Here is a 19,456-nt window from a genome sequence, read left to right as displayed (position 1 = left end):
TGTGACTGCGAGACACAGCATGTGATGAGACAGGAGAAAACAAGTTCCCTCAAAGTTGCTGCCCCTCCTCCTGGCCCAGATAAAGCTCCACAGAGGTCTTGTATGACTCAACTCCCCTTTAAGGACTTGAGTGTGTTTTTTGCTCAGTGTGGTTGGCCTACCCGACAAATATTTGAAAGCTGAGCCATAAAAGGAAAAGTATATTCTTGTGTTGTGGTTGAAATTCTTATTACTTGTTATTCCTGGCAAACAGAAAATCTTATAACATGTCATCTCTGTCGTCACTGAGGCGAACGGCCAAAAATACCATCAGAGATTTCCACAGCTTCAATGAACAATGAAACTAAATAAAAGACAACAACATAGAAGAGTGACAACACCCTGCATATTCTCACTTTCACTGGTATTTTTCTTTAACTTTCAAAATCATAATGTCACATCACTCCTCTCATAGAATCAACACGATCAGTATACCCTGGAAATATATTTATATCCACAATGAAATGCCCCAAAATGAGGCGAAGAAGCACCCATACTTTGTGCACAAGCCGTGAAATGACAAAGTATCTAAAACAAAATTCTCTTAAACCCTTTTGATAACAGTCATAATCCCAGTCTCCCCTAGAGGCAACTCTTTGTAGTTTATTCTCAAAAGTGATCCTGACCCAAATTCATGGGCACACATTAAAGGTGCAAAACAAATGTTTTTCTTCCCCCATTTTAAACTCACTTCATTTTATTGCTGGGTATAGAAGGTACTGCGATTTGGGATGCATGTGTCCAAGCCTGTGGTGAACAAACACTCCCCAGCTGTGTGTTTAGGTTTGCTTTCAAGCCACTATTTAGTCCACAGAATTAAACATGTTTCCTGGCGTCAATCTCCTCCACCATGGCCCCGATCTCGTCTTCCAATAAGTTAGATTTTCTACCAAACCCTCGTTGTGCTGGCATTATATGAGGGGAAATTGCAAGGCAGGTGTTGTCAATTTAAGTTGATTTGAGATTTAGAGATCACAGGTGTGTAGGTTACAAGTGGGATTTTGAGAACCTGCTTGAGCAAGTTTCTTATGCTCGGCATCTTTTATGAATCGAAAGTAAGCACACCATCTCAAAATATCTTAAGGCAAATTTCAAGTATAAATCTAAGACGATTTCTATAAAAGAGGCCCCAGTTTATTTACATCGTATTGACACCGAGCCTTTAAACTCAGCCTCCAGCATTAGGATCTCTCGTATCATATCGGTTAACGACTGCCAACAGCATGTTTCAACAGGAAACATCTCAAATTGAGGAGGATGGATGCTCTCAAGATTATTTTGCGATATGTTTGATCCTTCTCAAATCTTTCATCCGAACCATTCATTTGCTGTTAAAACCAGGAAATGTCTTTGTCCTCTGTGTGTGTGGAGCTGATATCAAGATTTTACTGATAAAACTGGAGACTCAATCTATCTTCTAGCTCCATCTCATATAACTTCACCTGAAGACGGATGCTGGCATGCTGGTTTCGCAGCACTCTTCATCATTGCTGTCCAGTTACCAATTAGAAAAGGATTTCAATCACTTCTTAAAATACCTTTCTGTTGTCAGGGCATCTTTGTTATTATATTTCTATTTCTTATACCACATTTAAATTAATGCCTGGAATTTTAACATTAATTTTGTTTGGGGATTTATTTATTGCTGTTACTTGTAAAGCACTTTGTAACACCGCTGTGAACATTGCTGCATTAATCATGTGTTATGTTGTGATTTATAGGCCTGATCCATTATGCAGCTGTTAGTTATGATTGTGGAACGTGAGTGGCAGGAGCATAATTCAGTCACAGTGCAGTGCTCAAGGTTACTGACTGAACGAACGACTGTAGAGATTCTTTTGAATAAACATGTCTTCAAAAAATCCCTACTTTAATTATAAAAAAAAAAACTTTGATGAATACCAATTTATCTCTGTTGTCTCCACATGTGGCGTTTGCTTTGCTGAAATTTCTCAGGAGTGTGTCAGGCAGGACATCACGCCAACAGATGCAAGAACATGGCTGGTGCTGGCATGTGTACTATATGCTGCACGTCCCAGTGCCCAAACTAATTAAAATAAACTCTGTGATGAGTTTTGCTCAGTAAAATACTAAACTCTCTTGTGTTTTAACTCATATCAGATATCATTATCTAAAAAGAAAAAGGTTCCTCACTCACTGAAAATAGCTTTTTCTTTCGGCTTTGGTTCACTTTTTTCTTGATAGATTAAAGATATTTTTAAATTCAAAAAGAATAAATTAATGGGCAACATATATGTAAAGCATTTTAAGTGTTTTGGCATATATTTATTTCCACATTTATTCATTTATATGTTTGTTTTTTTCACATTCAATGCCACATTTCCAAATCTCCTGGGTGATAGTGAGAGATGGTGTCACTATCTACACCCTGTCGTGGTGTCTCTTCGCTCTCAAATGGCTGATTACAAGTGTGGCAAGAAATGTGGGTGCATATATATAAATAAATATGGACATCAATAAATATATAAATACACGTGGAGATAAATATACGTATGAATAAATGCAAAAATTCAGAAAATATGCGTATTTATTTACTGCCATTGCCAATTTATGTATTATTTTTGGCAACATTTCTATTCATTATTGTATTTACCGAGTCACCATTGGGCCTCTGTATTCAGAGGAGGGTATTACTGTGAAAAGACACATGTGACATATAAAATGTAACAAGGCGTACACCGATGCGTTCTCAAGGACTAACACTCATTACAGTGCTTACAATCTCTTTCTTTGCATAAGCTCTACCTAAAGAAGACTTTGAAAAATGGATCTAAAGCGATTAAACCGATCCTCTGCCAATTGAGATATCAGTGGAAATAAAAGCCATATGCATTCCTTTTGCACTCTTTCACGGAGAGTGATGCAGGGCAGACAAGCAGCTCCAGCTATTGTCTCCTAAAGCCCTGCAAATCTGCCAGAGTCCCCCACCGGCAGCGGCTGACTGGATTCTGTGCCTGTGACAAGCAAATGACAGATCACCGCCGAGGGGAGAGAAATCTGTCCATAGAATAATATAGTACGACAGTCTCTCTGTGGAAAACATCTTGCGCCTCATACAACAATCGCAGTAACCACGTTTCATCACAGCATACTGTCTCTGTAACATCGGCAGAATCCACTGAGTTAAAATCAAAGTCAAACAACTATCACTTAAGCCACGTTTCCACCCGACGTACCAGGGCTTTTAGTCCTTTTTCAAGGAACTAAAAGGCTCCTTCAGTCCGTTCTTGTCTGTTTTCATCTCCTTCTAAAGACTTCCGAAGATTAGCCCACTGACGTATAAAAAAAGCGACGGCTGCTTTACAGATAATATTTGCATGCAGTCGATGATGGTCTGTAATTTCATGTGGATATGTTAAAGCACAAGAAACAAAAATAAATCGGGTCTTGCGGCTACAGTTTTTTTAAAAATGGTGGCTGAAATAAAATGATTAAAAGTAATCGACTAATCAGAAATGTTCAGTTCTGTAAGCACCACCCCCAAAGATCTTGTGCTTTTGGAAAGTAATACAGGGGCCAATACAGGGAAATTTTGGGTGGTAAAATACATAGTTCTGGAGACTCCCTAAGAGGAACTAGTAGTGGTAACTGCAGTATACAGTAATTATTTTACAGTAATATACATGAAAATTACAGTAACATACTACTGTAATAATCATCTTTAATTATTGTAAATTACCATAAATTTACAGTAATATTACATACATTTACTGTGTTTTCACAGTCACCCTACCAACATTACTGTAAAACTACAATATTGGATTGCTAAATTACTGTATGGTGCTGTACCCTAGTCACAGTCTTTACTTGTAATTTGCCATTGTTACTGTATTCATGAATTCTGAGAAATATGATCATGAGGGGATAACTGTTCTTAGCCTAAAATGACCCTGGAACTATATTTAGGTTCTGGTTCTTGTGGTGGATATGCACTTGCTGAGACTCTCTCCTGACTGGACTGTGGGATAAAGGTCACGTAAACATGGAGAAAGCATGGAAACATACCAGGGAATCCATATAAACCGTGGGCCATCTTTCTGTGAGGTGACAGTGGCCAATAACCCACCGTGTCGCCACACCAAACAGCAATCAATCAATAAACCACCAAATGAATTACAGTCAATTATTCTCATTTCCTTAAAAGACAGCTATTTGTATTTTTCTCTGACATTTTGGGAAATAAGGCTGTTTGCTTTTTTGTCGGCGGTTAGATGAGGAGATCGATTATCAGCTTCATCTCTGTGTGCTCAGTGGAGTTGAAAGATGTGTTTAGCCTAGCTTATCACAAAGTCTGGAGGCAGGGAGAGACAGCACGGTGGCTGCAAGACAACAACTTTAAACCATTTTTTATATGTTGGGCTGCGACAAACACATTTTCATTATCACTTTATAAGACATTATTTTCTTAATTAATTGATTACATGTTTTTATCCATAAACTCTCAGAAAAGCAGGTTCTTCAAGACGTTTCTCTTCATCACTGGCTCTAAATAAGACTCCAGTAACTCTTCGATTTACTGGTGCTCAGAAAAAAAGGAAATTTTAACATTTATGATTCACTGACCACTGGCCAACTCCATCTGTTGAGGAAGAGGACATGGTCCAGTCGAGAGCTCCAGAAAAGCTTTTGGATGGACCATGCGGTGAGATTTTTCTTTTAGTTTTAGAGTCGCTAGAAGGGGATATTTTCCCCCTTTATTGAAGGCCAGTTATTTCCACCTGCCTCTGCCTTTTATGCTAAGCTACAGGTACTGAAGGCTAAAAATACCGTCGACCAATATCTCCTTTGAATGCCGAGAGATAAAACTGATATCAATCTGTCTCCCAGCGAAAAAAAGCACATTTCGCAAAATGTCAGGACATTCCTTTGAACGGAACAATCAAAGATATTTGTTGTGGTTTTATGCTTCATCCTCGAGTTATTCAATGTTGGCTGACTTGCTTTCTATTAGTAGAAAATGTTAGAACCTCCATCTGCCAGCCTGTAGCTCTGCAGTTTTCGGTTCCCTGTAGACCACCAGAGCAGCTGCAGGTGCATCCCTAATGCCATTATGATCTGAAGGACAGCTTAACAAAGACACATCAAATACTGCATGGCTGATTTTTGGTATTTTGTTCGCTCTCAATTATAAGCATATGTCACATGCCCAAACACTGGCGCCTGGTTCATTGTGAACTTTTTCAGCTCCCAGAGCAAAGTCTTTGACCATACGTGCATCCATATTTAGCAGGCGAGCTCAGCCAGACACTTTGTGAGCCCAATTATTCACCCTCGCTCGCTGGGGATTTTCCCTCTGATGCATGTTTACTTTACTGATTACTATCTGATCTTTTTGCAGTAGTTAAGTGTACAGCAGGTGAAGTGTGAGGGAACAGGGTGCTGTCCAACACGTTTGATCAAAATATCTTATTCATCTAGGTGCCTGGCACAGTACATAAGCAATGCCAATAAATGTCTGCATGATCAAGACGTTGAATACAAACACCTAAATCTTGCTGGACATAAAACTGAAGGTTGGTTTACATATATGTACCTAATTCAAGTGTCTTGATGATACAAAATACAAAAAAAACAAACATTGTGTTAAAATGTAATCTTCTTTAAAGCAATCAAGCAATTTCAAGCGAGAGATGTGAGTGCAACACTTCCCAGTTTTGCACACTTGACCAAAACAGACTCCACCCTCCAACAACCATGCAATCACTCACTGGCTGCACCTGATTGGATGAAAGACACTCATGGGCCGTTTGCTCCTGGATTTCAAACCAGACTAACATTATACATGACAAAAATCGCTCAGCAAAATGTGTTCCTGAAGACATTTCAGCCAAGAAATAGCAGAATCCTTCTTCATTCTAACTTGACTATTGTTAGTTTTTATGGGTTTTTTTCAGTAGTTTCCAGAGACGGCTTGTTGTGCTTGACACCCCTGATTTGCATAAAGTAGCCATAATTCAATGTTATGCATCCTGTACTATCCTGACTCATTGCACGGCTTCCTACATAGACAGTGAATGGGTTGTGTGAAAAAGACGGATCCTGTGGACAATTATCTTTAGATTTAGTGTTTATGAAAGCACCCATCGACCAGTGTGAGTAATAGCAAGTCGTCCTTTAAAATGGTCTTTACAGTACCATAGATTATAAAACAAGCAGGAATGGTGTTATCTAAAGGATCTTGTTACTGTTTGTTTTTGTTTTGTTCTGTTTTAGTAGCTTTGTGTGAAGATTGTTAACAGGGAGATTTTGTTGGAAAGAAAGGGATGTCTGGGGGATACATTTTTATGTGCCTTGATGTGCTAAAAAAAAATAGCAATAACAATATTTGAAGAGCAAAAAGGAACTATGAGAGCAACTCACCATGTTGAGTTTGAGCTCCATGTTGAGGACTCCTCCACTGTCTAAAACAGGCATCAGGTTGATGGCGAACACGGCGGCTCTGTCCGGTGGAATCGATATATTCGGACCGAAGAAGACGTAGAAGTGCACCGAGAAGGTGTCCAGCTCGTTGCGCAGAGTCGGACGGATGGGCCAGCACTTGTTAGTGTCGGCGGTGGGGGCAAGGTACACGATGCTGTCCTCCGAGGAGTGCAGTTGACTGGCGTTCTGCGCCGGGCCGGGCAGGGCCGCCATCGACAGGGTGTCAGACAGCGAGAAACCCATCGCGGTGCCAAAGGACTGAGGCATGTTCATGGAGGAGCTGGGCTGTGCTTGATCCTTTGACAAATTGGACTTGGAGCAATCTAGTCGAGAGCAGGAAGACATCAAATTCACAGAGGAAATCAATCAAACTGAATCCTGTACAGCAGGCTTTTCACTGTCTTGCTTCAGAAGGTTTTTAAAAAATGCACCTTGCATCAATCATCATCTTGTGTAATGTCATAATCCCTACGATAAAATCAATCTGTGTCTATGAATGAACAATGCAGAACCAATCCCTGGCAAATCTCAAACAAACAGACAATAACCAAGTCAGTTATTTGACTTGCCGTTATTATGCATGCTAAGCAACCGAGTCTTTTGCAAATGTTTGAAATGATCCCCTTCGGCTGGCTTCCATAATGTAAACAGCAAGGTTCAGCGCTGTACACTGCTTTTTAATGAGACAAAGATTCACAGTAATTGCAAACAGTATGCTTTCACTCAACACAAAGCAACTCACTGCAAAATGGTCATTGATGGCAACTGGCAAAGTACCATCAAATACCGCCAATCCCCAAGGGGAAAGGATTTCAAAGGCTTTTCGAGCTCAGCCTCGTTTGCATAGTGTTGTCTCTGAAAGGGTTTGAAGTATTTTGATGTCCGTTCAGGCAGCTGAAGCACTCCTAAAAATACTCAAATACCAAATACTGCTGGCTCCAGGCAAATGTAACTTTGGTAGAAACAAGAAAAAATCTGTGCAAAATCAATAAAATACGACCCAAATATATCACATATATTTATGGATGAATGTGTGGGTGGCTGGGAGTGAAGGGGCTGTGAAAACATATCGTTTCATAACATTTATAATCCAAAGGACTGGCTTCTGTTTGCTTGTATAAAGCATAACACATAAACTCTATTCAATGCCCAATCTTCTATTGAGGGCAAGACACCTCCAGTGAAAATACTGTACAAACAACGATAATAGATAACCTAGTTTCAATGCTTCCTGTGTAGCCAGCGACCGTGGTGCGTGAAAATTGGACTGGATTCAAATAAGGGCACATATTTCTGAGACAGCGCAAAACAATAACCAATAACAGCGAGAAAGCAGGAGAAAGGTGGGGACTCCAGATGGTCCCTGAACCTGAGGTGTTCTTCAATTTAAATCCACAAAAGGTCAAGTGAGATCTGCCTGGCAGGCAAGGAGAGAAACAGAGTGTGAATAATTAGTGTCTGTGTTTCCATGGTGACAAAGTGCACCGTATAGAGGGAGGGGATCGCTACACGGGAGTAGACTTCCCACAGATTTGTGAGCCATCCCTGTGGAGTGAGCAGAAAGAATATCTCGGCTCCGCAGAGCCCCAAAACAGCGTGTAGCACTTAAGCGTGGTATCACTGGCCTCTTAGGGATCCCATACCAATCGCCTGAGTTTGGGCTGTACAAGCCTCTTAATGGTCTGATTTCTCCCAACAAAACACATGTTCAAACTAAATTTCCCAAAACATCTGCACGCTATACAAGACATCTGAGATTTTTTGAGGACACAATAACATTTGAAGGAGGACTCGTGCAAGCTGAAGGCTACAATCCTTTTAGCGTTTGGCTGCATCATTTTGGATAGCGGATGTGATACGCTGCAGAGATCTCCTTTGAGCTTTTGCTTGGTTTAATTCATGAGCGCTCAGGTTTACAGAAACGACTCCAGTATCATCTTAAATTACACATCAAAGCAGCAGGAAGGAAAATTATGAACAACGCTGGAAGCAAACATCTCGAGACGGTGGCAACAAGCATTATCACAGTTCATCTGAAAATGATGAGAGAAAAGAGAAATCCAACATTACCTCTAATCACCAAATAATCATTAACAAAATTGGTTTAATTGGCGAAATTGGTGAAATACTCTCATTTACAAAACTGTCTGCTCATTGCATTTATGGGAGTAATAAATAAAACATTTTTTACAAGTTATCTTCACATTAAGACAAGAAGCAAGAATACCAGTGAGCTGAAATATCCTTGAATGCACACTGCTGCTGTGTTTTACAAAGACAAAATAAATAGAGCTCAGAGGCGGCTGAAATTCACATCAAGCCAAATATAAAAAAAAAAAAACTCTGAAGACTCATCCATCATATTTCTCCTAAAAAAACAAACTCACCTGTGATCTGCACCCCGATTCGGAAGTAGACGTTGCAGTTAGTGAGATATCGCTCCACCAGGATGTAGTACCATTGTTCCCAGGCAGGTACGAGGGTGTCTAATTCACAAGGGTTCCACTCCCTGCAGTCGAGGGCACTCGAGTTATGCACCGGTGGCGCCCGCGCTCTTATCTTCAGCACCACGGGACAACTCTCGCTACTCTTGTTCTTGGTGCTGCAGTTTACCAGCTGAACCTTCACCTTTGATATATAATTGGGGATGAACACTCTGCACAGGCGCACACACAGACAAAAACACACACACAAGAATAGATTTCAGGAAACAATAGTACAAACCTAGGCCGTATGATATATCACACAGAAAAATGTAGAGTAGTACTAAATGTAAATGTATTCAAGTTAATGTTTATTCATGTTTGTTAGACAAAAAGGCCACAATAATTATGATAAAGGACTGCGCCTCTGCTGTTATAGTTTTAATTATACAAATGATTTTTATAGTAACTTTGCTGTTTTGTGGCAAAAACTTTGCAGTAACGTCATCTCTAATGTAGTGTTAATTTGGTTTAAAGGTGCAATATGTAAGAATTTAAGTAAAAATGTTAAAAGTAGTTGTAAAAGTATATAATGTTCATATGTACACGCAACAAAGACCAAAAACCCACCAACAACTTAATCATGAACAAACTTTTAATATTCTTCTCATCATTTGTTTATGCAGAACAGGTATAATATTACATCTTCCTCCTTCAGGCACCTTCAAAAGTTCATGAAAAAATGAACAATAAACCTTGAAATAAAAAAATCATATTGCTCTGCTCATATAACTGAGGTGACTTTTGGAGAGGAGGGGAAGTTAATAAAGGTGCTCATACTAGAAGCACACACATGGAAATTGCATCTTTTTGGAAATGAAAATGTGAGATAAGCTCACAGAGAAGACTCCAGGAGAATCAACTTAAGAGGCAGATGAGGAGGTGGACTGTTCACAAAAAACAATATTTTTCATGATTAAGTGTGTACTTTCAAAGCCTTTTCAGGCTTTTGGTTTTTGGAAGCTCATCTGGAAGACTTACTTGTAAAGTGCAGATCTGTTGTGGACGGGGATCATCTGGTCGATGAAGTATCCAGGATAAAGCACTGAGATCCCGATTAGCCTCTGGACGATGAGCTGAGGTTGGAACAGATACTGGCACTCTTCAGAAAGACCCTACAAAGGACGCAACAGTGGTTTAAATGGCATTTCCGTGGTTAACTCACTGGTATTTCTTAAAAGCTGGTAAGGAGGAGATTAGATATCATTCAGACTGACCGAGAAATCCTAATGGACTGTGTGCATAAAGCCTGTCACCCTCTTGGATTAATATCACTCTGTCCTCCCTCTGCCTGCCACACACAGTAACATGCACCCACTATTTCACTCGTGTTGTTCTGAACCATTAATGCTTGATGTGCATTACTTTGTGAGATGAGCCGAGCAGACCGAATGACTTGGAGCCAGGCGAGCGTGCATTGTTTTCAACACATGATCTGCTGTGAAATTTGTTTTAAAAAGGACTGGGGGCCTTTTGCACCTGATTCAAAAGGACAGGTGTGAATGCCAAATGAGGTCGTCCATTTCTGTCAACCAGTCACTAACCCCTCCCGTTTGGGCCACAATTACTGTGGCATGTGGCATTAGTCCGGGAGCTGCGAGGTGACCCTTTGATTTATTACAGCCTGTCAGTCGGAGCGGCACGTGAGTCTTGTAGAGCAAGTTGTGTTTTAATTAAGGCTTGACCAGTATGGGTTTTAAAGTCCAATGTTTTAAGCGCAGATGGCTTTCGATGGTTTTTAATAGCTTTAAATTTGAACATTTTCATGGCAAAAAACATTAATTTATTTTCCCCTGAATTTCAGTCTTGGCAGGATGTTAAAGCCTATAATAATCAGTTAAGGCCACAGAGCACTCAAACTCCCCATTGAAACTGCGACTAATTGCATTATTTTAGCGCTTTCAGTCAGAATGACCCACAGAGAAAATGCAATTTTGGGGGAAACTCTGGGGTATACCCAGAGTTTCCAGTTTATTAGGTACACCTGAACAATCTAATGCAATCCTCTGCAATAGTGCTGCAATAAATGCAACCTTTTAGAGCACATTTTCAGCTTTATTGAACAGAAAGGAGCACTTCGCAATATAATTTTAAGCCAGACTTGGGAAGGATTTATTGCAAGAGTAATAACTTAGATTGCATTGGATGTAAAGGTACATTTTATTAGCTAAGATAATTTAATGTGTTTGGATGGATAACTAAGCTTATTCACAAAATAAACAAATATACAGTATATATGAACAACTGAATTAGGAAATAATGTTTGAAAAACAGATGTGCAACTGCAGCATTTACAGACTGGTATAGTAGATTTTTGCATAAATAGCGCCATTGAACTGACAGTAGACAACGCTGAATGGCCAATGTCTAATATATACTGGCAAACTGCTATGTCAAACCGATATGTAAACAATGTAAAGATCATCATAAAACACTTAAATAGAGTAAGTAATGGATAAGTGAGACAAAAGGAACTGACTGATTAATGGAGACCTATTCTGCTTTTTCGCTTTGTTTCCCTTTCCTTCAGTGTTCTATACATTTTGTTCTTGTGCATAAAAGGTCTTGAAAGTTAAAAAAGGTCCACAACCAACAGAAGCTCCACTCTCCCACAGAAAACACTGCTCCTGAAGTGCTTCTTCAGTAGTCCCGCCTTTAAATTGGTCACCATGTCACACATTCACATAATTTATGCCTAGCCGCTGGCTGGTTATACGAGGGAAGGGCCTTAAAGAGACAGGAGCTAAAACAGAGCATTTCAGACAGACGGCGAATACAGAGGAACTGGACAGTATGAGAAAACTGATGTGTTTTTTGAGCATTAAAGCTTGTAAACCTATACTAGTAGTGACCCCAAAACAAATTATGAGCCTGAAAATGAAAATAATATGTCTCCTTTAAGAGTTAGTCTTTTTCACATCCCCATCATTTGGATCAATTTGTTGCTCTATGCTTTAATTAAGTCATAGCAGCAAACAGCTGGGGGCACAAAAGGTGCTCAGATGGATGGGTAAACAGTTTATATCATTCACCACTCTTGTCACTTCCCATCAATTTCCTCATTTTACAGTGAGCGTTGTTTGATTATCCCTGACTTCAGTCAGGATATGATGCACCTGATCTTGATAAGCAAGCGATGGAAAAAGTGTCTGGATGGTATCCAATGTTGGATACGGAAATAATAATAATTAGCTAGGTATACAGGTCAGATAATTAACAAAAAATGATGCCTGAATGAAACATAAGAATTTGCCTACATACAGAGAGTCATTACTCTCAATCTTGCTCTCAAAGGGAGGCATTTTGTGTTTCCTAATTGCAATAACGAGATCACTGTTTCTTTGTTTTTGGGTGCTAATTACTTACATCCTTTGTTTTAAGCTCAATACATAACTGAGATGGTTATAATTGCAGTGTGCATCCCCTCTGTGCTCCTTTTGCTCCCACCCATGTTTCCTTTCTGAACTGCAAACATCACATCTTTGTTGCTAGAAAATTGCTTCAGAAAGCAGAATCTGAAGGAGGTACGCTATTTCCATCTATACTGTGTGTCAATGCAGGCTGGTCGCATTTTAGCCGTCGCTGCCTCTATTCCCAGTGCCCCCGAACCACATCAATTCTTCTGTTGAAATGTTGATAGCAACTTTTGATGATATTTTTGATTGTTGTGCATTCCAGGTACACCTTTTCTAGCCAGTGGGAACCACAAAGGAAGCACAACTGAACACCATGCCAATGACAAATAAATTGCCTGAAATGGAAATCAGCAGGTGTTTATGTGGCCAAATAGGAGAACACGATGAGATGAAGAAAAACTCTCTGACACTGTTCTGCCTCTTTAAGCTCAGCAGCACAGGCTGGAATACTAATCCCAACGAAGACTTACATCATTTTTATTTGATTTTTTTCTCTACCATGAATGAGAACTAAGTAACCATGAAGAACATATTTTAGATGTAAATCACACTTAAGTTACGCTTCCACTTTTAACAGGCTCAATTAGTGAGTGATGTAAAAGAAACAGTGTTTCAAGCTTTTCATTTACTGCTCGAAACAGCAGAAGCTGGATGAGAGTTTTTCTCCATGTTAGCATGGCTGCAGGGCTGGCAGTGTTGGTCTGCTGTAGTTGCGCTGTATCTCAACAGCTATTGGATGGACTGCCATGGCATTGGGTACAGACATTCTTGCTACCCAAAAGATAAATCCTACTGGTCAAAATTGTCTCTTATCTAGTGGCATACCTCAACCTCTATCAGTTTGATTGCCGTGACTTTTGATACAGATATTCATGATGCCTGTCAAATCTTTCCAAATGACTTTGGTGATAATCTGATTGCTAACAAGTGGCTAAATAAGACTACAGAACTTGTCGGTGACATATAACGTTGAACACTCATCTACTCACTAGTCCGTCTTTACAAGGCCGACTTAAGTTATTGTTGTAGTCATGTGATTGCTATGAAGTGACATTAGTTTTTTACTTCTAATTACATTTGTGCTTCAAACATCATAAAAGTGGTCTTCATCTGTGAAGATTATTTTAGTGAACAAAACGTGTAAGTATCGTAAGCTTGTGTTTGCAACAGAGCTTATTTTTGGCAATAATCAAAAATCCAATATAGCGCCGTCTACAGGACACAGTGTTGTTTACACTGTTTGTTTATATCTAAGACATCTAAGAAGTGCAGTGCAGCAACCATGTTGCCAAAATAGCAACTCACAGATTAATCTATGACTCTGACGTGTGATAAATGTTCAGGCTCACCTTGACTGAGATCTTGCCTTCATCCTTGGGTAAATGTGCGGCCAGGAACCAGTCTCCAGGGAGCGGGCTGGTCACGTTGAACGCTCCTGTTGTACGGTTTGGAAGAGTCCAGGTGAGAGTCACAGCAAAGGATCCTGGGACGACTGTATCCCGAGGGAAGCGGGTGTACAGGGGGTTGATTACTGGAGGAGCCCCAGACCTGAAGTACCTATTAATCACAAAGCCGACATTCAATCCCTGTGTCAGGCCTAATATTTTCACAAACAGCTGAGGCACCTGCCAAATATATAATCCATCCATAGGAACAGCTGACAGCATGAGCACAGATGGCGTCTTCTATTTGAAATATGAAAAATTCAAATCCAAGACATTAATAATCATATCCAGTGTCACATACTTGGATGTGATAACCATGTCTACGTCAATCATAACATCACAGGGACACAGAGGAGTCAACTGAGATACCACTCTCTTGACAAATACTGGCCCACAATATGATAAAAATAGACAAGCAAAATTAAAAGCTAAATGCAGCAAATGCTTTAACAGCAGCTCCTCCATATGTCAAGGCTGCCAGTAATAGCTGACACTGCTCAGGTTTAACCAGTCGCTACTGTATAACCTTTTTCCCAAAGGTAAAGTGTATAGGATGTTTTTTATTATCTCTTTTGAACCGAAAGAAGTAGGAGGCTTCAGCTTCAACAAAAGACAGGGCTTTAAGTTAAACACAAGCAACTTCCGAAAAAGAGAGAAGGATGTTGTGACAAACTCGGCGTCTTACACAGTCACATTGCGGTTCGGGCAGCTGTCTCCAAACGTGCCGCCTTGCTCCTTGAAGGTGATGAGGTTCCATACGGCCATCATGGTGTCGTCAGGCACATTGAAGTGGAACAGTTCCACACTCGCAAAGGAGTTGAAAGCATTCAGCTTACGAGGCGTGCGGGTGAAGTATTCAGTCACAAAAAGGCAATCTGTAGGAAAAAGATAAATATGTGTGAGGATTTGCCAAACTACATTTTATTAACAAAACTAGATTGATTGATTGATTGATTGATTGATTGATTGATTGATTGATTGAAATCTTTATTTCGAACATGTACATTTTTTTTCATTAACAAACAAAACAGCAAAAGTGTAGTGCATATGAAAACAGGCAATTGTAATGACATGTTCGAAAAGTGTGTAACGTGTAACATGTGTAAATGTATCTAATCCCAACCCCTCCCCATTAATCTATAGCTAATAATTCTGCATAGGCTTCCTTATTCAATCATTCCTTGTAATGAATGAATAAATACATTGGTAATAACATGTATACATATATACCAACATACAAATATAATATGTCCTGCAATTCAACTTTTTTTGCCACTCCATATCGTAGATGTTGAGATGTTTAAGTGAAAACTCTGACTAAAAACTTTCATAGCACTAGATTACAAATAATACGGTCACCAAAATCATTATAATTCACCCTCTGAGCATCTATTTGTACGAAATTTCACAGCAGCCTCCAGTGGGATAGACCTGGACGAGTGCTCGACAAACCAACAGATTGACACTGCAATCCCTAGCCACTCCGCTAGCGTGGCTAACACAGAGTTGATGGAGACTCCTGCTTATGAAGACAAAACGTTCTCCATGTATTCTCGAAAAACAGAACAGAGGCACAAGCACTCTCTCTGAGTCCACAATGATAAGCTTCTCCTTGAACCCGAAAAGCTGTTTGTAGAGAGCTAGATCATCTAAATATGTGACCACAGACTGCTTTTAAAACAGCTGAGGGAGATGTAGGTATGCAGGCTCACTCGCGTCCTGCATAATGGCAAATCCTTGGATTACATCCACCGACGGCACTGCATATAAAAGCCGCAGAACAAGTGACAGGTGTAATCTCCTATATTACCTACATGAGCAAAGCTGGCATCGAGCACGCCCAGCCGGTGGGCAAAATCTGAAGGAAATTGTGTGTGAGTCATTTAATTGCCATACGAGAACATATCGCGTCTGTTAGAAACGTGTTATCTTTAATATAAACATTAGTAGATAAGAGATAAGGTAATATTTCATGGGGAAAATGTGTTGCAACTTGATGTTTCACTGGAGAGGATTTTTTTTCCATTTGTCACACACTATTTTTTGAAATTTTTGCATATCAGCCATCTGCACTTGGAATACCTGTGGTGAAGTCTTTCACTGTTCTCCTTCTGTGGGGGGGGGGGATAATTTGTCTCACCTGATATTTGTACAAAAATAGCACAATTCCACAACACTGTTTTGGGGATGCAATGAAAAGCCTCTGCTGCTAAAACAGCATGAATTCATTTCATCTTAAGAATTGCAGCAAGACAACGAGCGAGCCCGCTGTACTAATGCTGTCATTTGCAGCTGCATGTTTTGCTGTTGCTTCTGCTTTGCTGCCTTGATGGTGACACAGAGTAAAGAAAACAAAGTGACCCTCGACAGTGACAAGGCGGCGAGCCGCGGATGCATAAAGGGAAAGGTTTTTTCTCGAATGTGCAGTGTGTTCTAATGTTTGTTCGGAAAAAGAGCAAAATGGCTCTGCTCTGCCCCCACACACTATTACCAGTCCTCAAAGCCCGCGCCGGCTCTCACCTATGGAAGCAACCTTGAATACTAAAGGCGCAGAATAAGGAGGCAGAAACTCAGAAGAATGAAGCAACCTCGCTGTCGAGAGTTGAAGCCTAATCCCATAACAAAGCTCCCAGCCTTATATCCACTCTCATCCCAGCCTTCCTCTGCTTTGCTATCTGCATTATATGTGAGTCTTCTTCACGTCAAGGATCTTCATTACCTTTCCATTACATGGATACCTATGACTAGTCACATGTCGCAGGCTGAAGTGCTACAGCTTGATAGATGGAGTGTGGCACAAACACTGCAGTACGCCTCATCTGCCTGTCTGATTCAGGAAACAGTCGTGGTTTCTCCCACATCACAGATAACTAAAAATCATTGACGTGCTATAAATAGTTGATTGCGTGTCGGTCGGACGCATGTTTGACAATCCCCAACAATTTTTCCACGATTGGATATAAGCAAGCCTTTCAATTAGGACGAGCTGCTCATCGCCACATTCTTCCACTGCCCAACCTAAATATTGGTATCAGCACATATGTTGTCCGATATGTGCCGATTTTTTTTTCCCAAAACATGATGCAGAAACTAAGTACCAGTGAAGTTTATTGTTTTAGTGCACTGATGCCATTTTGCCAATAACGTTTTTTGCTAAAGTGAAAAATATCCTGCCTCCATTATGTTGTGTTGTGTAAGTGTTTGATAGCCACATTTGACGGATAAGTGCATAGTGTTTAACGACATATTCTGCTTATATATGAGTATCGGCCAATATGTCAACATTTAAACTTCCAGATATTGGTATTCGCATGGGCCCCAAAAATCTAGTATCGGTCGGCTCTTCTGTAACGTCAATAACAAGAAAGTCACAATGTATTATATAAAAAATAAGCTTGAACCACACACCCTGTGAAGCACTTCTGTATGTTAAGTGTTGACATGCACTTTAAATGTCTGCCTGGACCATGAAGATTGATTGATGATGGCTGCTACAGATGATCTTTGGTTGTTTTCGATTGTCTGATGTGTCTCAGAGGACACAGTAGTTTTTCTGAGTCTAAGTCAGTAGTTCCCAACATGTGGGTCAGAACCTCCAGAAGGGGCTCTGAGATAATAGCTGGAGATAGGAAAACCAAATCCAAGGTATATTTTTCAGACGTCTCTCACAGTCTTTGCTCTTTTGGACTTTTATCTCGTCAGTGTACAAGATATGAATCAAATATTTCAGTGAGGAAAGTGAGAAAATCACTCTTTGATTGAACTTCCTCCAACTCAAAGACAGGCACCCTGCTGGGTTTGTGGACGTAGCTTTGTGCGAAGCGGTGGAAAACCAAAAGAGTAAAGTAATAAATCACCCTTCTCTGCACTGCAAATAAAATACTGATATCATATAATACATGATCGATATTCTGAAATAGGGTGTCAATACCCCGTGTTTGCCAGATTTCACATGTTAATTGTTTTGTCATATATAAGATACACGATACAGTTACACCAAATAAACAAGACAGGCTTAAATTGAAACAAATCGGCATCTGAGGTTGTCATGACAAATTAAATGCATGAATGAAACCCACATAGCAAGCTATTTTTGGAAGATTTGAATAATAAACTTGCATATTTATTTTCAAACCCCCTCTATGTGAAAAAAAAAAAAAAGGAAATCAGCAGCGCCAGTCTCAGTGACAATCCAGCAGCCACACACTGCGACTCGGCTTAATGTGGAGGTGTAAACATGCCAAAATATCTAAATAAGCTTGTTTTGTTTGCCAGCTAAATGAAGACGTTTCATTTTGAAGATAAAGGCAGCGGAGTGCTTACAGGCTTTCTTACAACATGGCTCTGAATTCAGTAATCTTTCCAATGAGCGCCTCCCAACCACTGTTTTTACTCTGTTAGAGGCTTAATACAGACATAATCCTGCTTTTTGTCATTTCAACTGGAGATTTATCCTTGAATGCTGAGCTGGATGGTCTTTAAACTTGATTTTTTTTTTTTTTTTGGCGTCTGTAAAAGCTGCTTTTCCAAACTCCTCCTCTACTAACATGATCTTGTTGGATTACAAAAATCTTTAAAAGAACAGATGTAAAACAGGAACCATCTGTAACAGCAAACGACTGGCAGGAAAACAAACAAAAAGAAAGGATCGATCCCGACACCTGGTCAAACACACTATATTCTGCTTCATGTTGCTCTCGCTCATCAAACACAAAGTCATGAAAATTACACGACCTTCTTCTTTCAACCTCAGAGACGGCAACATCAGAGCTGCCACATGTGAAATCCTAACAAGATCAAACTGAACGTCCTATCTATCCAGAGACAGACAATAAGCATTCAAATAAACAGCAGTTGTTTTCATCGAGTTCTGCAATAAGACCCCGTCCTCAGATATCATTCTGATCCTCCTCACTACACTAGAGAAAAATAACCCCAGTAAGCCAGGAAACGAAGGGCAGAGGGGGAAATTGATCTGACTGACTTCAACAAAGTCCAAGGATTTACCTCAACTGATGGAGCAAAACAGCAACAAGTCTGTCAGGCGACTACAACATCCTCAGACAGACCTGAGAGGTCTTGTGTGACCACAGACAGTACAGCGTGTGCCTATAGGTATGGATTCATTGTTGTCCCACAATTGAGCTCTGAGGTTTTTTTTGTTTCACGCCTCTGCCTTGAAGCAGCAAAGACAGTCTCGGTGGATGGAGAAAAACACCTTTCATGTCTTTCTACACATGGAAAAGACAATAAATACACACAAGGTTGAACATTTTGGACTTTTTGGTCACATTTCACAACAAAGGGATGTGACATCAGAGGGATTTAACAGCTCTAACTTCAACATAATCCAATTAAATATGCTCATTTTCAATTAAACACATGAAACAACAAGATGTAACTCCCAACATTTCATTCTCTGGTGATACTCTGCGTCCTGCCAACTTGTCTCTGTCCTCTTTAACACAGCAAAACAACGACAAACAAACACACAAAGACCCAGAGGCGAGCACCGACCAAAGCGTCCAGCCTGGCGTGCTTTCTCGCGGCCACAGCCAGATCCTCAGCACCGTACAGCGCTACAACCTTACAGGAGCATCTGTCAATGTGTTGCGTGCCATTATTAGCAGCA

The 19,456-nt window shown here is 40.1% G+C and overlaps 1 protein-coding gene across 1 annotated transcript in view; it reads right to left on the bottom strand.

Annotated features, from left to right (window-relative positions):
- tmem8b (transmembrane protein 8B) overlaps positions 1–19,456 on the bottom strand; it is a 44,443-nt gene that overhangs the window by 19,484 nt on the left and 5,503 nt on the right. Inside the window, exons 2-6 of the mRNA XM_084359234.1 lie at positions 14,510–14,699; positions 13,729–13,936; positions 9,945–10,078; positions 8,868–9,136; positions 6,421–6,803 (exon numbers count right to left, since the gene is read on the bottom strand). Coding sequence (XP_084215360.1) covers positions 6,421–6,803; positions 8,868–9,136; positions 9,945–10,078; positions 13,729–13,936; positions 14,510–14,699 — 1,184 coding nt within the window. The remainder of the gene's footprint in view (positions 1–6,420; positions 6,804–8,867; positions 9,137–9,944; positions 10,079–13,728; positions 13,937–14,509; positions 14,700–19,456) is intronic.

This window comes from Pagrus pagrus (genome assembly GCF_965226575.1).
Source record: "Pagrus pagrus genome assembly, chromosome: 8".
Classification (NCBI taxonomy): Eukaryota; Metazoa; Chordata; class Actinopteri; order Spariformes; family Sparidae; genus Pagrus; species Pagrus pagrus.
This window is presented reverse-complemented; position numbering and strand designations above follow the sequence as displayed.